At 41.0% G+C, this 18594-nt stretch overlaps 1 protein-coding gene across 2 annotated transcripts in view; it reads left to right on the top strand.

Moving 5' to 3' along the window:
- zfpm2b (zinc finger protein, FOG family member 2b) overlaps window positions 1-18594 on the top strand; it is a 102606-nt gene that overhangs the window by 66377 nt on the left and 17635 nt on the right. The window contains exon 4 of one of the 2 annotated variants that reach the window (XM_029731327.1): window positions 4844-4964. The exons of the other annotated variant lie outside the window; for it this stretch is intronic. Coding sequence (XP_029587187.1) covers window positions 4844-4964 — 121 coding nt within the window. The remainder of the gene's footprint in view (window positions 1-4843; window positions 4965-18594) is intronic. 2 annotated transcript variants of the gene reach the window in all.

An 18594-nucleotide genomic window follows, 5' to 3' on the forward strand; every position in this document is an offset into this window, starting at 1 on the left:
TCAAGTTCTTGGCTCTCTACAGGACAGACATTTTGTCCTTAAACCTTGGGAACTTGACCACTATAGGCCTGGGTCTTTCACCTGGGCTGGTTACTGGTTTTCCACCTCAGTCTTCCTATGGTCCATCTGGAGCTTTTCAGTGATCAATTTTCATACTTTCTCCTCAGACTCGGCTCAGTTCTCGTGTGAAGACTCTGGTATGCCATCCACAATGATGTTATGACTCCTGGATTGTGCCTCTAGATAGTCTGTTTTCCCAGTTATTGTTAATAATGATTCACAGACAGTGCTGATGTCATCTCGCATGGACTTACAGTTAGGTGTCATATTGTTGCAAGTCTCTTTCAGGACATCCACCTCTCCTTGGGAGAACTGCAAAATGTTCTTAATGTCCTGGACCTCTCTGGTCAGATCGTCCATTATTTTATTAGTTGAGTCCATCAGTATTTTGACAAAGCTCTTGAAGTTATTTTCCTGTTGTTGTAAGAACTGCTTGTTTAAAAGATCCATCACCTGTGATAGAGAAACACTGTCCTCTCCGTTACTCCCACCGGCTTTGGTTTTGGATGTCATGGTAGCAACGTAGGCTAACGCTGGTACTCCATGCCGTTCCAGACAGGGCAGGTTGCAGGGCAGATGGAAACAGCAAGACACAGAAGGGATTTGACAGCCACAAGCCTGCAGGCTGTGTGATGCTGAGGAGTATTTCTGTCTGTAATAAAAACCCTTTTGTGGGGAAAAACTAATTCTGATTGGATGGGCCTGGCTCCCCAGTGGGGGGGCTGGCTGCCAAGTGGGTGGGCCTATGCCCACCCGATGGCTGCACCCCTGCCCAGCCATGTGAAATCCATAGGTTAGGGCCTAATGAATTTATTTCAATTGACTGATTTCCTTATATGAACTGTAACTCAGTAAAATCTTTGAAATTGTTGTATGTTGCATGTATATTTTGGTTCAGTATAGTAACTAATTATTATATATATATATATATATATATATATATATATATATATATATATATATATATATATATATATATATATATATTAAAATATATATTTTTTAACCTGTTGGGGATAGGGGGCAGTATTTGCACGGCCGGATAAAAAACGTACCCGATTTAATCTGGTTACTACTCCTGCCCAGTAACTAGAATATGCATATAATTGTTTGATTTGGATAGAATCCTTAAAGTTTCTAAAACTGTTTGAATGGTGTCTGTGAGTATAACAGAACTCATTTGGCAGGCCAAAACCTGAGAAGATTCCAAACAGGAAGCGCTCTCTCTGACTATTTCTTGGCCTTCTTGATCATCTCTAACCAAAACAGGGGATCACTTGCATAACGTGACATTTTCTAACGCTCCCATAGGCTCTCAGAAGGCGCCAGAACGATGAATGGTGACTTTGCAGGCCATGGCTGAAAAACAGTAGCACATTTGGATAGTGGTCGATCTGAGAACAATGAGACTGAGGCGCGTGCACGAGCCGACACCATGTTTTTATTTTTTGGTCTTTGAACGAAAACAGGGTTTCCCGGTCGGAATATTATCGCTTTTTTACAAAAAAAATCGCATAAAAATTGATTTTAAAGAGCGTTTGACATGCTTCGAAGTACGGTAATGGAATATTTTGAATTTTTTTGTCACGAAACTCGTCGGGCGCGTCACCCTTCTTTACCCTTCGGATAGTGTCTTGAACGCACGAACAACACGCCGCTATTCGGATATAACTATGGATTATTTGGAACCAAACCAACATTTGTTATTGAAGTAGAAGTCCTGGGAGTGCATTCTGACGAAGAACAGCAAAGGTAATCCAATTTTTCTAATAGTAATTCTGAGTTTGGTGAAGTACCACACTTGGTGGGTGTCAAAATAGCTAGCCTGTGATGGCCGGGCTATCTACTCAGCGTATTGCAAAATGTGCTTTCACCGAAAAGCTATTTTAAAATCGGACATAGCGATTGCATAAAGGAGTTCTGTATCTATAATTCTTAAAATAATTGTTATGTTTTTTGTGAACGTTTATCGTGAGTAATTTAGTAAATTCACCGGAAGTGTTCGGTGGGAATGCTAGTCACATGCTAGTCACATGCTAATGTAAAAAGCTGTTTTTTGATATAAATATGAACTTGATTGAACAAAACATGCATGTATTGTATAACATAATGTCCTAGGATTGTCATCTGATGAAGATCATCAAAGGTTAGTGCTGCATTTAGCTGTGGTTTTGGTTTTTGTGACATTATATGCTAGCTTGAAAAATGGGTGTCTGATTATTTCTGGCTGGGTACTCTGCTGACATAATCTAATGTTTTGCTTTCATTGTAAAGCCTTTTTGAAATTGGACAGTGTGGTTAGATTAACGAGAGTCTTGTCTTTAAAATGGTGTAAAATAGTCATATGTTTGAGAAATTGAAGTAATAGCATTTCTAAGGTATTTGAATAACGCGCCACGGGATTCCACGCAAGCGTCCCACCTAGCCCATAGAGGTTAACACCAAATACAAACATACATATACGAACAACAACTTACAGACGTACACAAACAACAACAATATCCTCTGCCCAGACCTGCATGCTCACAACCTCATCCCTAGTGCCTGCATTATTGTTTGCCACATGGCCTTAAATTGTATCAATTTGTTTTTCTTGGTCGCCCATGCTATTTCAATATTTAAATAATAAATCATTCGATTTTTCCATTGTGTTAAGGACGGCAGATTGAACAAACCTTTTCAATAGAACACTTTTTCAGAGACTTTCAAAACAACAAACCGTGCTCTCCCTCGTTCCGTGTTGCCTCTCAGTGAATAGAAGGAGAAACATGGAAGACCTGTATCCAGTTGTTATTAAAATTGGAACCGTGATCCTGTTCCCCTGGATAAGTAGTGAGAAGCTAGAACGACATATTGAAGTCAGCACGTTCCTTATGTGGAGTACAACATCCCTGCAAAAAAACAGCCCAGTCTGACCATGAGATGGCAAGCTCCTGCTGCTGCTGCTGCTGCTGAGGCCTGATAAGTGTCCCTCACTCGCCTCACCCCTGCCTCTCATCTCCCCCGCCCGGTGCAGTGCCAGGGCCCTAAAACAAAACCCTGTCAAATTAGCCAACCAGGTGACTGAAGAAAAATGGCAGAAATGCAGATTTCTGGGCTATTAGGCTAATGAAAGATTAATGCTATAATTAAATAAAAATGTCTGAGAGCAAATTTAGAGAGCTCTTTCTTCCATGGTTGACTCTTTTGTAAAATAATTGCTTAAAATGTTCCTTATGGGACACTATAATTCACATGATTTTACGTATAGCTATTATCGATATGATACATCTTGTTCATCTTATTGTCTAAAGTGGACAGCTGCCTGCAGATCCATGTCATCATCTAATGACATACACATCTATGCATCAGCTGAGTGTGATACATTCAGTCACAATGGCTCAGGAGGAGTTGAATGCATTCAATTGTACAACTGACTAGGTATCCCCCTTTCTTTTCACTTTCCCTTGTATGTATGCAGAATAATTAGATACTTAAAGCTACAGCCTGGGATCTGGGAATGTGTTTAATGATCATTTCAATTCTTGATATACAGTATACTCTGTCACTACCGTTTTGTTATTTTTCAAATACTAGAATGTAGCTTTAAAACCAGTTTGATCTGGGTTGTACGGGAACAGACCCCTTCTTCCTTCTTCTAGAAGCAGTCATTGATGGTATACCAGCCTGTTGCTGAACATGAGGTAGAGATCAGCTCACAGAGATACATTGGAACTTATGTCCTGACCTGATCCACTCACTGTGATCCTAATCTAGCGGTTGAAAGTTCACGTTAGATTGAACAGTCGGCCAAAGTCTAGAAAAAACAAAAATCAATGAGGGTTATCTTATAATGTGAGTCAACTTGTTGTTATATTGATTTTCATTTAACGACAAGGTTCCTAAAACCATGGCAGAGGCAGCTTCTGAAATGGCACCCTCTTCCATAGAAATACATGAAATGTGTTATTTTTAATTACATGCACTATTCCTTATACACATTCACTATTCCATTGTCAAAAGAAGTGCAATATATAGGGAATAGAGTGCCATTTCAGATGTACTCAGTCTCTACAGTACGCACAGTTGGATATAGATCACTTCACTTCAAGGATGCCCAGTATTGCTGTTTAGCTCATAGGAGAGGGTCAACTTGTTACAGATTAGGAACACTTACATTTAGACAGAGAGTAATGTGTCAAGCAGTGGTATTATGTCTCTGTCTCTGAAAGCACATTAAACCACTTTATGAGAAATTACATACCATATCTGAACTAGGCAGGAAGTGAAATATAGTCCAAGATATTGACACAATCATTTATCCCTGCATTGTGATCTGTAGCCCTGGGTCACTCTTTTGAAACGCACACCAATTCTTTAGATTCTTTCCCTTCCCTGCCAGTCTTCAGGAGGCAGCGGCGATCGTACAGATAGTGAGGTACAATGTGTCTAAAGATCACTTCTAATGCAGCTCTCCTCCCTTCTTCTTCTCCATCCGAACTCTCTTCATGATTCTAAAGCACCCTGAAGGACAAGAAAATTCAAAAGAGCCCCGTAACCCCATTGTCACTGAGGACAAATTCGAGTGACGGCCTAGGCCCGGGCTGTACCCCATAAGACACTCCCCACCACACACACCACACATGCCATCCTTCAATCTCACTGTCAGGTCAATTGTGAAAAAGACTATGAAAACTCACTTTCCATAAGAGCGACAGGCCTGATTGATGAATGAGTGTGAGTGATCACAGGTTTTTAGACAGCAAAATGCTAACGTACCACCAACGTCTTTCCTGTCCTACAGAGCGCCATGTCCCCAAAGCGGCCTGTCCCAATGGTTCTGACTGGTGGTCCCAGGTGGCTTCAGGACATCACCTGGCTGGCAGCAGAAGATGGCAAGAACAACTGTGTAGTGTACAGCATAGGTACGTACCCTGTTTGTCCTTTCACTAACACTGTACTATTGGGAACAGGTCTCCCTCGTAAAGGTGTCTATCGACCTGAGGGGACTTACAGGTTTAGTAAAAGCTAGAATAGAAAATCTTGTCTTTAACACAAACTGTAGTAATCAACTTCCCTGGAGACTGTGAGAGCAGGGATGTGTCTTTGGAGGTTTTTTACATACAGTTGAAGTGGGAAGTTTACATACACCTTAGCCAAATTCATTAAACTCACTTTTTCATTTGAGTCTATTTGCTCTCAGTTGACAATTTTTTAAATTCAAGAGCAGCAAGTTTTCAAGACACCGACTACTGTTTATTGTAAGAAGTTGTGCATTTATTAAACATATCACTTCCTTTACAGTTTTCAATGATTCTATATATTTAATGTTGTTGCTTAATATACCGCTAACAGTTGCAATTCGTTGTCATAAAGAAGAGTGTTGCCCTTGATTTTCAACTGTAAGCTGTCTGTATATTAAGCAACAACATTGAATCTATATAATAATTCCATAATATCAACAAACATAAACATGACATTTCCATGAACTAAACACCCCTAAAATGTGTAGGCATAATGTTAAAAATGTACTTCAGTTATCATTGTTTGACGAAATCTTATCTCTAAATGCTTTTTAAAATATGAAGACTTCAGGCAACGAGAAGCTTTTCAGGTCACTATCAGTTATCTTAGGACACAGAGCAATACTGAGAGTGAAGAATAACAGAACATCTCCACCAATGTCATATTCTATTATCAGTCCGTTGAAAGAGAATTGCATCCTGAGGGAGACTCCACAGACACAGCAGCGACAGCAGCAGCCAGTCAGTGTGCTGTGATTGTGTTTAATTAAAACACAACAGAGATGAACTGAATCATGGTTCTCAGAGGGAAGTTAGTAATGAATTGTACACAGCGGTAATTGATTGGGTTTTGCCACAGGTTCTGTCATTATAGTCAGGCTGGATAGAGACTGGATGGGGTGGCAGAGGATCAGACAGAAAATGGAGGCCTATAATCTATAGCTGGGCAGTGGGTAGTTCTGTCACTGAGATAATGCCACTGTACAGTAGATTGGCTGTGGATGGGTGATTTTAGAAGATGTTTTAAATATTGATAGTTTTCTCATCTGATCTATTGTAGCTACTGTAACATGCTAATGTTAAGGAATAAGGATAAGGAATACCTGGGATAGGATAAAGTAATCCTTCTAACCCCCCCCCTTAAAAGATTTAGATGCACTATTGTAAAGTGGTTGTTCCACTGGATATCATAAGGTGAATGCACCAATTTGTAAGTCGCTCTGGATAAGAGCGTCTGCTAAATGACGTAAATGTAAATGTAAATCTAATATTGTATTAATATTTAGTGGACAGACGCACGTGACATAGGATGGTATGTCAACAGACTGTGGTATGCAACGATTAATGAGGAATTTGTCACTGATCATTTGGACAAATCACAATTTAGCAGGTGTTCGCATATTTTCGTATCTTGGAATTGGAGGGGACATTTGGCTCATGGTTTGGCTCAGATGCATTTACTCAAGATTTTAGTTCTGGGTTTCTGAGATTAATACTGTATATGTCAACTGTTCTTGGTGTTTGTTTCAAAACACATTTATAAAGCAGGGTGCCTCACATAATTTCATCTCTGCTGGTGACTTCAATGTGACTTTCTATAGAGGTTTTCAAATGCCTTTTACGTTGAGGATCATTGCTTTAAAATAGTTTTTTTTACCAGATTTGATTGTGAGAATTCACTCAAACAGAAATGGAGAAACAGAATCTCTTGCTCCATTGACTCCCGGTGCCAAAATGGCAGCACATATTATTTATGTGTTTTATATATGCTCTCTATACTGTCAGAAGGCTTTTGGCTTATCTTGAGTGACTGTCAGGGGCTGCATGGGATGTCAGAGGAAAGGAAGGAAATATATGAGATTATTAAGCTCTGCTGGATGTTGTCGGAAGGTCTGACGACACGTCATAAAACCTGGTTTGATCAATGCTGGACGAGGTGACAAGACTTATCGTATCCTAGTCCCTGATGCTCGTAGACGGTTGTTAGGACTAGGCAGGGGGTTTAGACTGTTCATTAGATGGTAGCTAGGCCCTAGTCGCTGCACTTAGATGTATCATCTCTCCCCCGTCTCGCTCCTCCTCCCTTCATCCCCCTTCTCCCTGACGGATATGTGACAGCCTTATGGAAGTTGCTTGCTCTGAGGAAACATAATGGAAGTGCGGGGTCGGGACGCAGGAGGGTGAAACTGAGGCCAATATCAGAAAAATGTCTGCCGTTGCAACAGGAAGATAGAAATTGGTAGTGGCTTATCAGTAGAGTTCCTGTTTTGGGCGATGGAAGGCTGTTGTAGCTTCTAGCTGTGTTACGTATGGAGGCTGTGCTTTACAGTGGTGCAGAGATACAGTAATATGCTGCAGCTATGTTTTTTTTCTTCAGATGTTGTAAAACTGGGTCTAAGTAGTAGTTACAGTAGTGGGTCTATATTACGTACAGATATAGGTAATACATTATGGTGCAGCTGTGTTTTGCAGTCAAATGTCTTATTGGATCTTGGATGTTGTAGAAGTTTGATATCAATGTTTTGCTTTCACACTCCCACGCTTTGATGAGGAAGTGAGAAGTAACAGCACCAGAGATCCTGGCACAGGGAGTAAAACGTAACAGCCCTAGAGATCCTGGCAGAGGGAGTGAAAAGTAACAGGCCCAACAGGAATAATTCTGGCACAGAGATCAGAGATGGGCAACCATCCTGGATAGAGGGAGGGAAGAAGGGAGGGAGAGAAGGAGGAAAGTATCTGACAGGACAGCAGGAGTGATCCCTTAAGCTTTTCAGGAACAGAGGATGTCTCTCTTTGTATTTCCCTCTTTCCTTTTTTTAACCACACAAAGATTATGATGTGCTTTGTCTTTTATTATACATCATGCATATCCCTCTTAAGTGTTCCAGAGCATTCCTACTAGCCTCAAAATAGCTAATTTTTAAACTCAATTAAAATATCTGTATGCATGAATATGCTACAGTACCACCTCTACAGTTTAAATTATGAAAAACAAAAACATTAGGATTATATTTCCAGGACATAATGATGTGTTAAATGTGCCTCAATTTGATCATAGTGTTACTGGTTACACTAACCTACTAACTAGGGCTACGTCCTTGCTGTAATCAAGCAAGAGCCAGGGCTTACACAGTAACTAGATGCCATAGATCAAATTATGTATCCTCTACCCACAACCAACTTTACAACCTTCTGCACCAACCGTGGCCACAGAAAAGTATAGTGTAGTATACCGACACCCTGAGAGTAAACCTGGCCAGTCTCTGTTTGACTGTAAATGATCAGAGCAGAGATACACAACATGACCAAAAGTGGAGTTGGTCCCCCCTTTGCTGCTATAACAGCCTCCATTCTTCTGGGAAGGCTTTCCACTAGATGTTGGAACATTGCTGCAGGGACTTGCTTCCATTCAGCCACATGAGCATTAGTGAGGTTGGGCATTGATGTTGGGTGATTAGGCCTGGCTCCCAGTCAGCATTCCAATTCATCCCAAAGGTGTTCGATGGGGTTGCAGCTGTTCGTCGGGAGCTCCATTTCATGAAGCTCCCGACGAACAGTTCTTGTGCTGCCTTTGCTTCCAGAGGCATTTTGGAACTCGGTAGTGAGTGTTGCAACCGAGGACAGGCGATTTTTACGCGCTACGCGCTTCAGCACTCGGCTGTCCCGTTCTTTGAGCTTGTGTGGCCTACCACTTCGCGGGTGAGCCGTTGTCACTCCTAGACGTTTCCACTTCACAATAATAGCACTTACAGTTGACCGGGGCAATGACTTATTGGAAAGGTGGCAAGTCACTGAGCTCTTCAGTAAGGCCATTCGTTCTACTGTCAATGTTTGTCTATGGAGATTGCATGGCAGTGTTCTCGATTCTGTACACCTGTCAGCAGCAGGTGTGGCTGAAATAGCCAAATCCACTAAGTTGAAGGGGTATCCACATACTTTTGTATATATAGTGTAGCTTCCTGCCTGCCTGTCAGATAATAACAGCATTTGCATTAAATGTCAATCATGTGGCATCATCATCCCTGCAGTCTGCTCTGCTCTGCATCTCCTTATTATTTATGAGCTTTGGCTGGCATGGGGATGAACCAGGAAAAGTCTCTGATTAGCACCACTGAGTATGTGAGCTGTGGTAGTAACTATCAGCAGCCCGCTTTTAAGAATTTCCCTTACATCCGCAGTACATTTATATAATAGCTTTTAAGTGACAAGGAATCATGTCTGCTAGGACTCCATTTACGAAGTCTAAGCTAGCATCATAAACCTGTCAGGCACCATGCGGAGTGCTGGTTGAGCATCATGTCATGTGACTTAATTATACTGTACAAAAATATAAACACAACATGTAAAGTGTTGGTCCCATGTTTCATGAGCTGAAATAAAAGATCCCAGAAATGTTCCAACGCTTATTTCTCTCAATTTATTTGCACAAATTTCATTACATCCCTGTTAGTGTGCATTTCTCCTTTTCCAAGATAATCCATCCACCTGACAGGTGTGGCATATCAAGAAGCTGATTAAACAGCATGGTCATTACACAGGTGCACCTTGTGCTGGGGACAATAAAAGGCCACTCCAAAATGTGCAGTTTTGTCACACAACACAATGCCACAAATGTCTCAAGTTTTGAGGGAGCGTGCATTTGGCATGCTGACTGCAGGAATGTCCACCAGAGCTGTTGTCAGTTAATTTAAAGTTCATTTCTCGACCATAATCCACCTCCAACATAATTTTAGAGAATTTGTCAGTACATCCAACCGGACTCACAACCGCAGACCACGTGTAACCACCTCAGCCCAGGACCTCCACATCTGGCTTCTTCACCTGCGGGATCGTCTGAGACCAGCCACCCGGATAGCTGATGAAATTGTGGGTTTGCTAAACCGAAGGATTTCTGCACAAACTGTCAAGGAAGCTCATCTCCAAGCTCGTCGTCTTCACCAGTGTCTTGCCCTGACTGCAGTTCGGCGTCGTAATCGACTTAAAATGCTCACCTTCGATGGCCACTGGCACACTGACAAAATGTGCTCTTCACGTATTAATTGCGGTTTCAACTGATTGTGTCGTGTGGGCGAGCGGTTTGCTGATGTCAAAGTTGTGAACAGAGTGCCCCAATGTGGGGGTGGGTTATGGTAAGGGCAGGCATAAGCTACGGACAAAGAACACAATTGCATTTTACAAATGGCAATTTGAATGCACCGAGATACCATTAAAAGATCCTGAGGACCATTGTCATGCCAGTCATCCCTCATGCCATCTCCTCATGTTTCAACATGATAATGCACGGCCCCATGTTACAATGATCTGTACACAATTCCTGGAAGCTGAAAATGTCCCAGTTCTTTCATGGCCTGCATACTCACCAGACATGTCACCAATTGAGCATGTTTGGGATTCTCTGGATCGGTGTGTACAAATTAAGGCAGTTACAATTTTAAAAACATTACAATACATTCACAGATTTCACAACACTGTGTGCCCTCAGGCCCCTACTCCACCACTACCACTTATCTACAATACAAAATCCATGTGTACGTGTGTGTATAGTGCGTATGTTATCGTGTGTGTATGCATGTCTGTGCCTATGTTTGTGTTGCTTCCCAGTCCCCGCTGTTCCATAAAGTCTATTTTTATCTGTTTTTTAAATCAAATTTTACTGCTTGCGTCAGTTACTTTATGTGGAATAGAGTTCCATGTAGTCATGGCTCTATGTAGTACTGTGCACCTCCCATAGTCTGTTCTGGACTTGGTGACTGTGAAGAGATCTCTTGTGGCATGTCTTGTGGGGTAAGCATGGGTGTCTGAGCTGTGCGCCAGTAGTTCAAACAGACAGCTCGGTGCATTCAACATGTCAATACATCTCATAAATACAAGTGGTCAATCTTGTCCCGAAATTATTTATTATTTATTACAAGATTTAGTTGAGGTTTAGGGTTTAGTGAATGATTTGTCACAAATACAATGATTTTAGTTTTAGAAATATTTAGGACAAACTTATTCCTTGCCACTCACTCTGAAACTAACTGCAGCTCTTTGTTAAGTGTTGCAGTCATTTCAGTCGCTGTAGTAGCTGATGTGTATGGTGTTGAGTCATCCGCATACATAGACACACTAGATTAACGCAAAACCAGTGGCATGTCATTAGTAAAGATTTAAAAAGTAAGGGGCCTAGACAGCTGCCCTGGGGAATTCCTGAATTTCCCTTGATTATGTTGGAGAGGCTTCCATTAAAGAACACCCTCTGTGTTCTGTTAGACAGTTAACTCTTTATCCACAGTATAGTATGGGTGATTGTCAGCAGGTGATTGTCAAGCAAATAACTGTCGGTCTCACGGTAATTGACAGTTAATTAACATAAACACATTTAGCATCTCCTGGCTTCCACAAGCCATTTTAAAAAGTCTAATAAATCCATGTAATAAAGCCTACACCTTCACAATAAATCCATTATTTATTTTAGACCGGTCTAAAGAAGCATGATATGAAGAAAATGTTGTCTATTTTAGAAGAAAAGAATAGCATACTCTGAGTTGTCCTTATGTTAGGTCCTGGTGTGGCTATGCCAAATGGCTGTGGGCTACACTAGTTAATTTAGCAGACAAGATTTGCTTATAATTCCGTGGCATTATTTTATATTATTTTATAGTATGAAGAATACAATTGAACAAAGCTGAATAAAATATACATATTTTCTTCAAACAATTTAAGGGAGTGCGCACATGCGGCTATTCTGTGTTGAGCGGTTAACATATAAATAGGGAATTTTATATTTTTAATTTAGAGTTATTGTTGCAACTTTAGTTGTACTACAAATGTTGGGCTATATGTTTATATTTTTTATACATTTTAAGGCTGCATGATGAGACTAATGATGATTTTAAAAAAATGCTCTGCTTTTTTTTTGCGCAGGCTGTTTACATTCCAATAGTCTCTCATTCACAATTTGACAAGCACTTGATAATGCCTTGAATTTCATGGAGACATCCCCTTTTTGGCCGTAATATACCCTAAAAAAATCCCTGCCCTTTGTGGCACGGAGTGCTGCGTTGTGCCCTTCTCCCTGAGTGTGCTGCGCAATCCGAAGCGTCTCTCACTCACACGGCTCTCCGTCACGTGATCAGGTCTTTTTCACAGGCTACAAGTTAAGACAGACACATTGAGGACTCAACTGCACTCGTCCTTATCCAATTCCGAGGTGCATATAGAAGATATTGGAAGAACTATCCACGTTTACTTTTAATCAGCCAACAAGATGTGTTGGCATAACGAACAGCAAAAGCACTAGCCTATGTCAGTCAACTATCCCCCATAGTACAAAAGTTGACCTATTCTGTGCGAGAAATAAATATTCCACACATAGTCTGGGACCGTTGTGGGATGCGATAGATCCCAAATTAATACAACCACTAGCATAAAAAAAAAGTTTTTATGCAATGTGGCTGACGCAACAGTTCATAACGTTTAGCTTCAAATGTTGCTAAACTATTAGGCTATTTCGTCACATTATACATGTTGATAAACTATTAGCCTATTTCTTCACATTATAAGCGCAGCAATGTGCACATGGTATTAGGCTTTAAGCGCGAATGTTCCATTAGCGAAAAACACCAATATCAAAGGTGACCGCAAATGTGATTATGCATGTAATGTTTTTATTATAAAGGTGCATATTTATGGTGAAAATTATCTCCCCAAACTTGAAACAAACGCTGCTTATATATGCCAGTTAGGCTCTACACCCCTTGTAAAGACACCCCTTGTAAAGCAGATGAATGTGCTTAATTTTAATTAGTTATTTGGCCACTTTAGTTGTGATACAAACCTTATTAAAACATATGGGCTAGGCTACATGAGGTGTGCGACTATGATTCGAACAGTCACAAAAAAAGGCATTGTTTCTTATGATGGGCATCATTCACAAGTGATAATATATAATTCACAAGTGATAGGCTAATATTGTCACCCATCAGATTCTTGATTTAATGGTGTCTTTACATATACTAAATAATAGATGTGTGACATTTGTTTTGATTTAGAATGGACCATTATCATGCACCTGTATCGAAACAGGGGCAGGAGGAAAAAATACATGTCATCTATGCACTTAAATAGCGAATGGAGGACGCTTTTCCACGTGGTTTATTTTCATGCCAGCCAGGTAGGCTATACTCTTGTTGGAAATAGAAGCAATGTGCTTAATATTAGGAAAGTTGAGAAATAAATATAGTAGGCCTAGCCTATATAATGCCGATGGGCACCACCTCTTTTTATTAGAAGCCATCACTCTGTTTTCTCCCTCAATTGCATAGCCTATAGAGATGTTGCACAACATGAGATCATGGGCTCTCATGTAGTGTTTGATTAGATTTTTTTCGAATACATTTTCATTGATGTCAGACTGATTAGAGGGGCAATAGAGTGCTGAGTACCAGGCAGTTAGCAAGTTTGGTAGGCTACTAATGACCATCAGCAGCATCAGAGCTTGGAGACACGTGACCGCCGGTGGGGCGGTAATACGGTCACCGCAACAGCCCTAGCCATAACACATACGTTTTTTCAGCAGCAGACTATGATCGATAATGTCAAAAGCCGCACTGAAGTCTAACAAAAGAGCCACCATAATCTTTTTATCATCAATTTCTCTCAGCCAATCATCAGTCATTTGTGTAAGTGCTGTGCTTGTTGAATGTTTGTGCTTTGCCTCTTCCCTCTCAACCATACAATTTTTAATTTCTCATCAATCCACTGGGACTTAACTGTTTTTACAGTAATTTTCTTAATGGTGCATGCTTATTAGTAACTGGATTAAGCAATTTCATAAATGTGTCAAGTGCAGCATCTGTTTGCTCCTCATTACACACCACGGCCCAACAAATATTCTTTAACAACATAGGAATCACTACAAAACTTCTTGTATGACCTCTTATGCACTATATTAGGCCCAGCCTTTGGAACTTTGGTGTTCCTAGATATGGCTACTATATTGTGATCACGACTACCGATGGATCTGGATAGTGCTTTCAAGAAAATGTATGCAGCATTAGTAAATGCAGTTGAAGTCGGAAGTTTACATACACCTTAGCCAAATACATTTAAACTCAGTTTTTCACAAATCCTGACATTTAATCCTAGTAAATATTCCCTGTCTTAGGTCAGTTAGGATCACCACTTTATTTTAAGAATGTGAAATGTCAGAATAATAGTAGAGAAAATGATTTATTTCAGATTTTATTTATTTCATCACATTCCCAGTTGGTCAGAGGTTTACGTACACTAAATTAGTATTTGGTAGCATTGCCTTTAAATTGTTTAACTTGTGTCAAATGTTTCAGGTAGCCTTCCACAAGCGTCCCACAATAAGTTGGGGGAATTTTGGCCCATTCCTCCTGACAGACCTGGTGTAACTGAGTCAGGTTTGTAGGCCTCCTTGCTCGCACACGCTTTTTCAGTTCTGCCCACACATTTTCCATAGGATTGAGGTCAGGGCTTTGTGATGGCCACTCCAATACCTTGACTTTGTTGTCCTTAAGCCATTTTGCCACAACTTTGGAAGTATGCTTGGGGTCATTGTCCATTTGGAAGACCCATTTGCAACCAAGCTTTAACTTCCTGACTGATATCTTGAGATGTTGCTTCAATATATACACATCATTTTCCTACCTCATGATGCCATCTATTTTGTGAACTGCACCAGTCCCTCCTGCAGCAAAGCACCCCCACAACATGATGCTGTCACCCCCGTACTTCGCGGTTGGGATGGTGTTCTTTGGCTTGCAAGCCTCACCCTTTTTCCTCCAAACATAACGATGGTCATTATGGCCAAACAGTTCTACTTTTGTTTCATCAGACCAGAGGACATTTCTCCAAAAAGTACGATCTTTGTCCCCATGTGCAGATGCAAATTGTAGTCTGGCTTTTTTATGGCAGTTTTGGAGCATTGGCTTCTTCCTTGCTGAGCGCTCTTTCATGTTATGTTGATATAGGATTTGTTTTACTGTGGATATAGATGATTTTGTACCTGTATCCTCCAGCATCTTCACAAGGTCCTTTGCTGTTGTTCTGGGATTGAATTGCACTTTCCGCACCAAAGTATGTTCATCTCTAGGAGACAGAACGCACCTCCTTTCTGAGCGGTATGACAACTGCGTGGTCCCATGGTGTTTATACTTGCGTACTATTGTTTGTACAAATGAAAGTGGTACCTTCAGGTGTTTGGAAATTGCTCCCAAGGATGAACCAGACTTGTTGAGGTCTACAATTTGTTTTCAGAGGTCTTGGCTGATTTCTTTTGATTTTCCCATGATGTCAAGCAAAGAGGCACTGAGTTTGAAGGTAGGCCTTGAAATACATCCACAGGTACACCTCCAATTGACTCAAATGGTGCCAATTAACCTATCAGAAGCTTCTAAAGCCATGACATCATCTTCTGGAATTTTCCAAGCTGTTTAAAGGCACAGTCAACTTAGTGTATGTAAACTTCTGACCCACTGGAATTGTGATACAGTGAATTATAAGTGAAATAATCTGTCTGTAAACAATTGTTGGAAAGATTACTTGTGTCATGCACAAAGTAGATGTCCTAACCGACTTGCCAAAACTATAGTTTGTTAACAACAAATTTGTGGAGTGGTTGAAAAATTTGTTTTAATGACTAGAACCTAAGTGTATGTAAACTTACGACTTCAACTGTATGTGATCAATACATATTGATGATTTCATTCCTGTGCCGTTTGTAACTACCCCTGTACAGTAGGTTGACTGATAACCAGAACCAGGTTTCAGGCACATGGTTACAGTTTGAAGCTTGTTCTTAAGTGGGCAGCTTGATGAAAGCCAGTCAATATTTAAATCACCCAGAAAATATACCTCTCTGTTGATATCACATACATTATCAAGCATTTTACTAATTTTATCCACATGCTGATTGTTAGCACTTGGTGGTCTATTGCACCCTCCTACAAGAATGGGCTTTACGTGAAGCAGATGAACCTGCAGCCATATTACTTCAACAGTATTTAACATGAGATCCTCTGAGCTTTAAAGGAATGAGGTTCTTAATATAAACAGAAACACCTCCACCATTTTTATTGCTACCACTGTATCATCAAAGGTATTATCTAAGTGAGTTTCAGACATAGTCAGAATATGAATGTCATCTGTTACTAGCAAATTATTGATTTCATGAACCTTGTTTCTTAAGCTACATGTGTTAACGTGGGCTATTTTGAACCCTTTTCTTCTGGGATGCTTACTTGCTTTACTGGGAAGCTTAGCAGAAGTAGATATTCTCATGTTATTTATGTTAGTGCAGGGTGAGCTGCATACAGTGGACTTCCTACTAGGACACACCGCCTCAGTACTAACAGTATAAATCTGGTTCATAGTCACATGATTACTGCATACAATAGCTTTCGGATCAGCATTCAGGGCAGTTAGTGGGACATAAATTAGTTACTTATGTTGTGTCTACCAACGCCCCTGGTATAATGTACATTTGCTGAAGAATAATGACAACTCAGCATCACAATGGTAAGGATTAACTCAGCTGGGCTTGGGTCATTGATAAGTCATTGTCTCAACACAGCCTTATAATGCTATGAAAGGATCCAGGAACCCAAATGATTTGGGTGGATCCCATCCTCCTCATAAAACGTATTTTGTTTCCAAAAGGTATCGAACTTGTCAACAAAATGTACACCCATTGAGCTGCAATAATCCCGTAGCCAGATGTGACAAGAGAGAATTCTGCTAAAGCGTTCAATGCCATGATTCAGAGGGGCACAGGGTCAGATACAATGGCTCTTTTATTAGTGTCTAGCAGATAGTCAATCAGCTGTTTAAAATCCAGTTTCAACTGTTCAGAGCTGACCTTCATAATGTCAATCAAACCCACATGGACTACGATACAATCGATTTCCATGTTCTGATGTAGTATGTTCGGGAGCAGCTTAGTAATGTCATTTACTCGAGCTCCAGAATAGGAAATTGTTTTTGCACCAGGAACGGTCACATTTCTTACCATGGAGCTGCCCAAAATCACAGCTGGTGAGAAGGATGAGGAAATCCGCCCACTCCCACGCTTCACCTGATTTGGAGAACCCTTTATGGACAGGCGAGAGGCAGGATAACTTGAACCCAATCCAGAGCAGGGACGGAAGGTTGCGAAAGTCGACTTCAAAATTGTAGGATTAGGCACTGCGGCCGCAGACACAGGTACCCCCTAGTGACGAAGGTGCAGGAAGATCAGACTCCAGGACGGCGAAACTATTCATTGTTTGTATCAGCTCCGGGCTTCTCATTGGGAGTGTAGACTGCTTTGCGAGAGGCCGCTGTCTTCATGTTCCACGGCTCGTGACATGCGGCCATCGTTGATTGATCCTTCGACTCCACTATCAGATGGGGAGCTTTGGGCAACACCGGCCAGTCGGATAACGACAAACGACAAGGCGGAGATGCATCCAACAAGCGCAAATTTCGTCCAGCCACCGGCGTAGAAAATGTAAACATTCCACTCTTCGTTTTCTACAGTTTCTTACGTAGGCTGGCGACCTGCGTGATCAAGCCTATAATCCTAGGCAAGCAAACAATTGGCGCATTGGAACTCTGAGTGATCCAGTTTGTCCCGAAACATGAAACAGCCCCTGTTGTTCAGAAAAATAAGCATTTGCCAAAAATGGAGTGAGTGCATAGTGAGGTTGGAAGGGTTCAGGCAGCTCAGCCGCACTCTCTCCATATTCATATTCCTCAACAGCTGTGTTATCACTTAAAAGCCTTTCCAATTACAACAACAAGACAAAAACTCCTTTGGATTCAGTCCAGACCTGCTAAATGATAAAATAAGCGTTTATTCTCTCGCTCCCTGTCTTTCTCCCTCTTAATCTCCACAAAGCACCTTGGAGACCGCTCACCCAAATACATGCCAATGAAGGCGGAAGTGTCATTCGGAGATGCAGGTGTCACATTTGATAATAAACTTCTGGATGAAATATGCCTGGGCTAATGAGGCACAGGGCTAGTCTGTCAGGGTTGGAACCATTGGCAGTGGGGATTGTTTGCGGGCTGATAACGTTCTGCTTTGCGCCAACATTCCAAAATCCATCATTAATAAACAGAGCAGCCCCGGTCTCTATCATAGGGAGCGTCTGGATCTGTGTGTTAAGTGGAAGACATTGCTTTCCATTACGGAATGCTTGTGGGATTCAGGGTGGGAGGACTGGAGGAGGATAATGGGGTGTATAATCTATTTATTTAGCTGTTCGTGAGGGTTTTATACTGATTCCATACGTCAGTAGTAAATTAAGCAGAAGAACACAAGAAAGCTATGTATTGTCATTTATTTAGCTAGTTTTAAAAATAAAAGCAGGAATGAAGAACTTCTCATTGGAGTGTTCTGACCAACTTTTAAAAGACCATCCTTTGGTCTACAAGAATAGGTCATTGTTCTGTCATTATTTGATACTCTCTACCAATGTCAATTATACCCCGATTGGACTGATATGTGGATCTGGTGAATATGTTTCTCTGTTCACATTGT

This window comes from Salmo trutta, chromosome 34 (genome assembly GCF_901001165.1).
Source record: "Salmo trutta chromosome 34, fSalTru1.1, whole genome shotgun sequence".
In the NCBI taxonomy this organism is placed as follows: Eukaryota; Metazoa; Chordata; class Actinopteri; order Salmoniformes; family Salmonidae; genus Salmo; species Salmo trutta.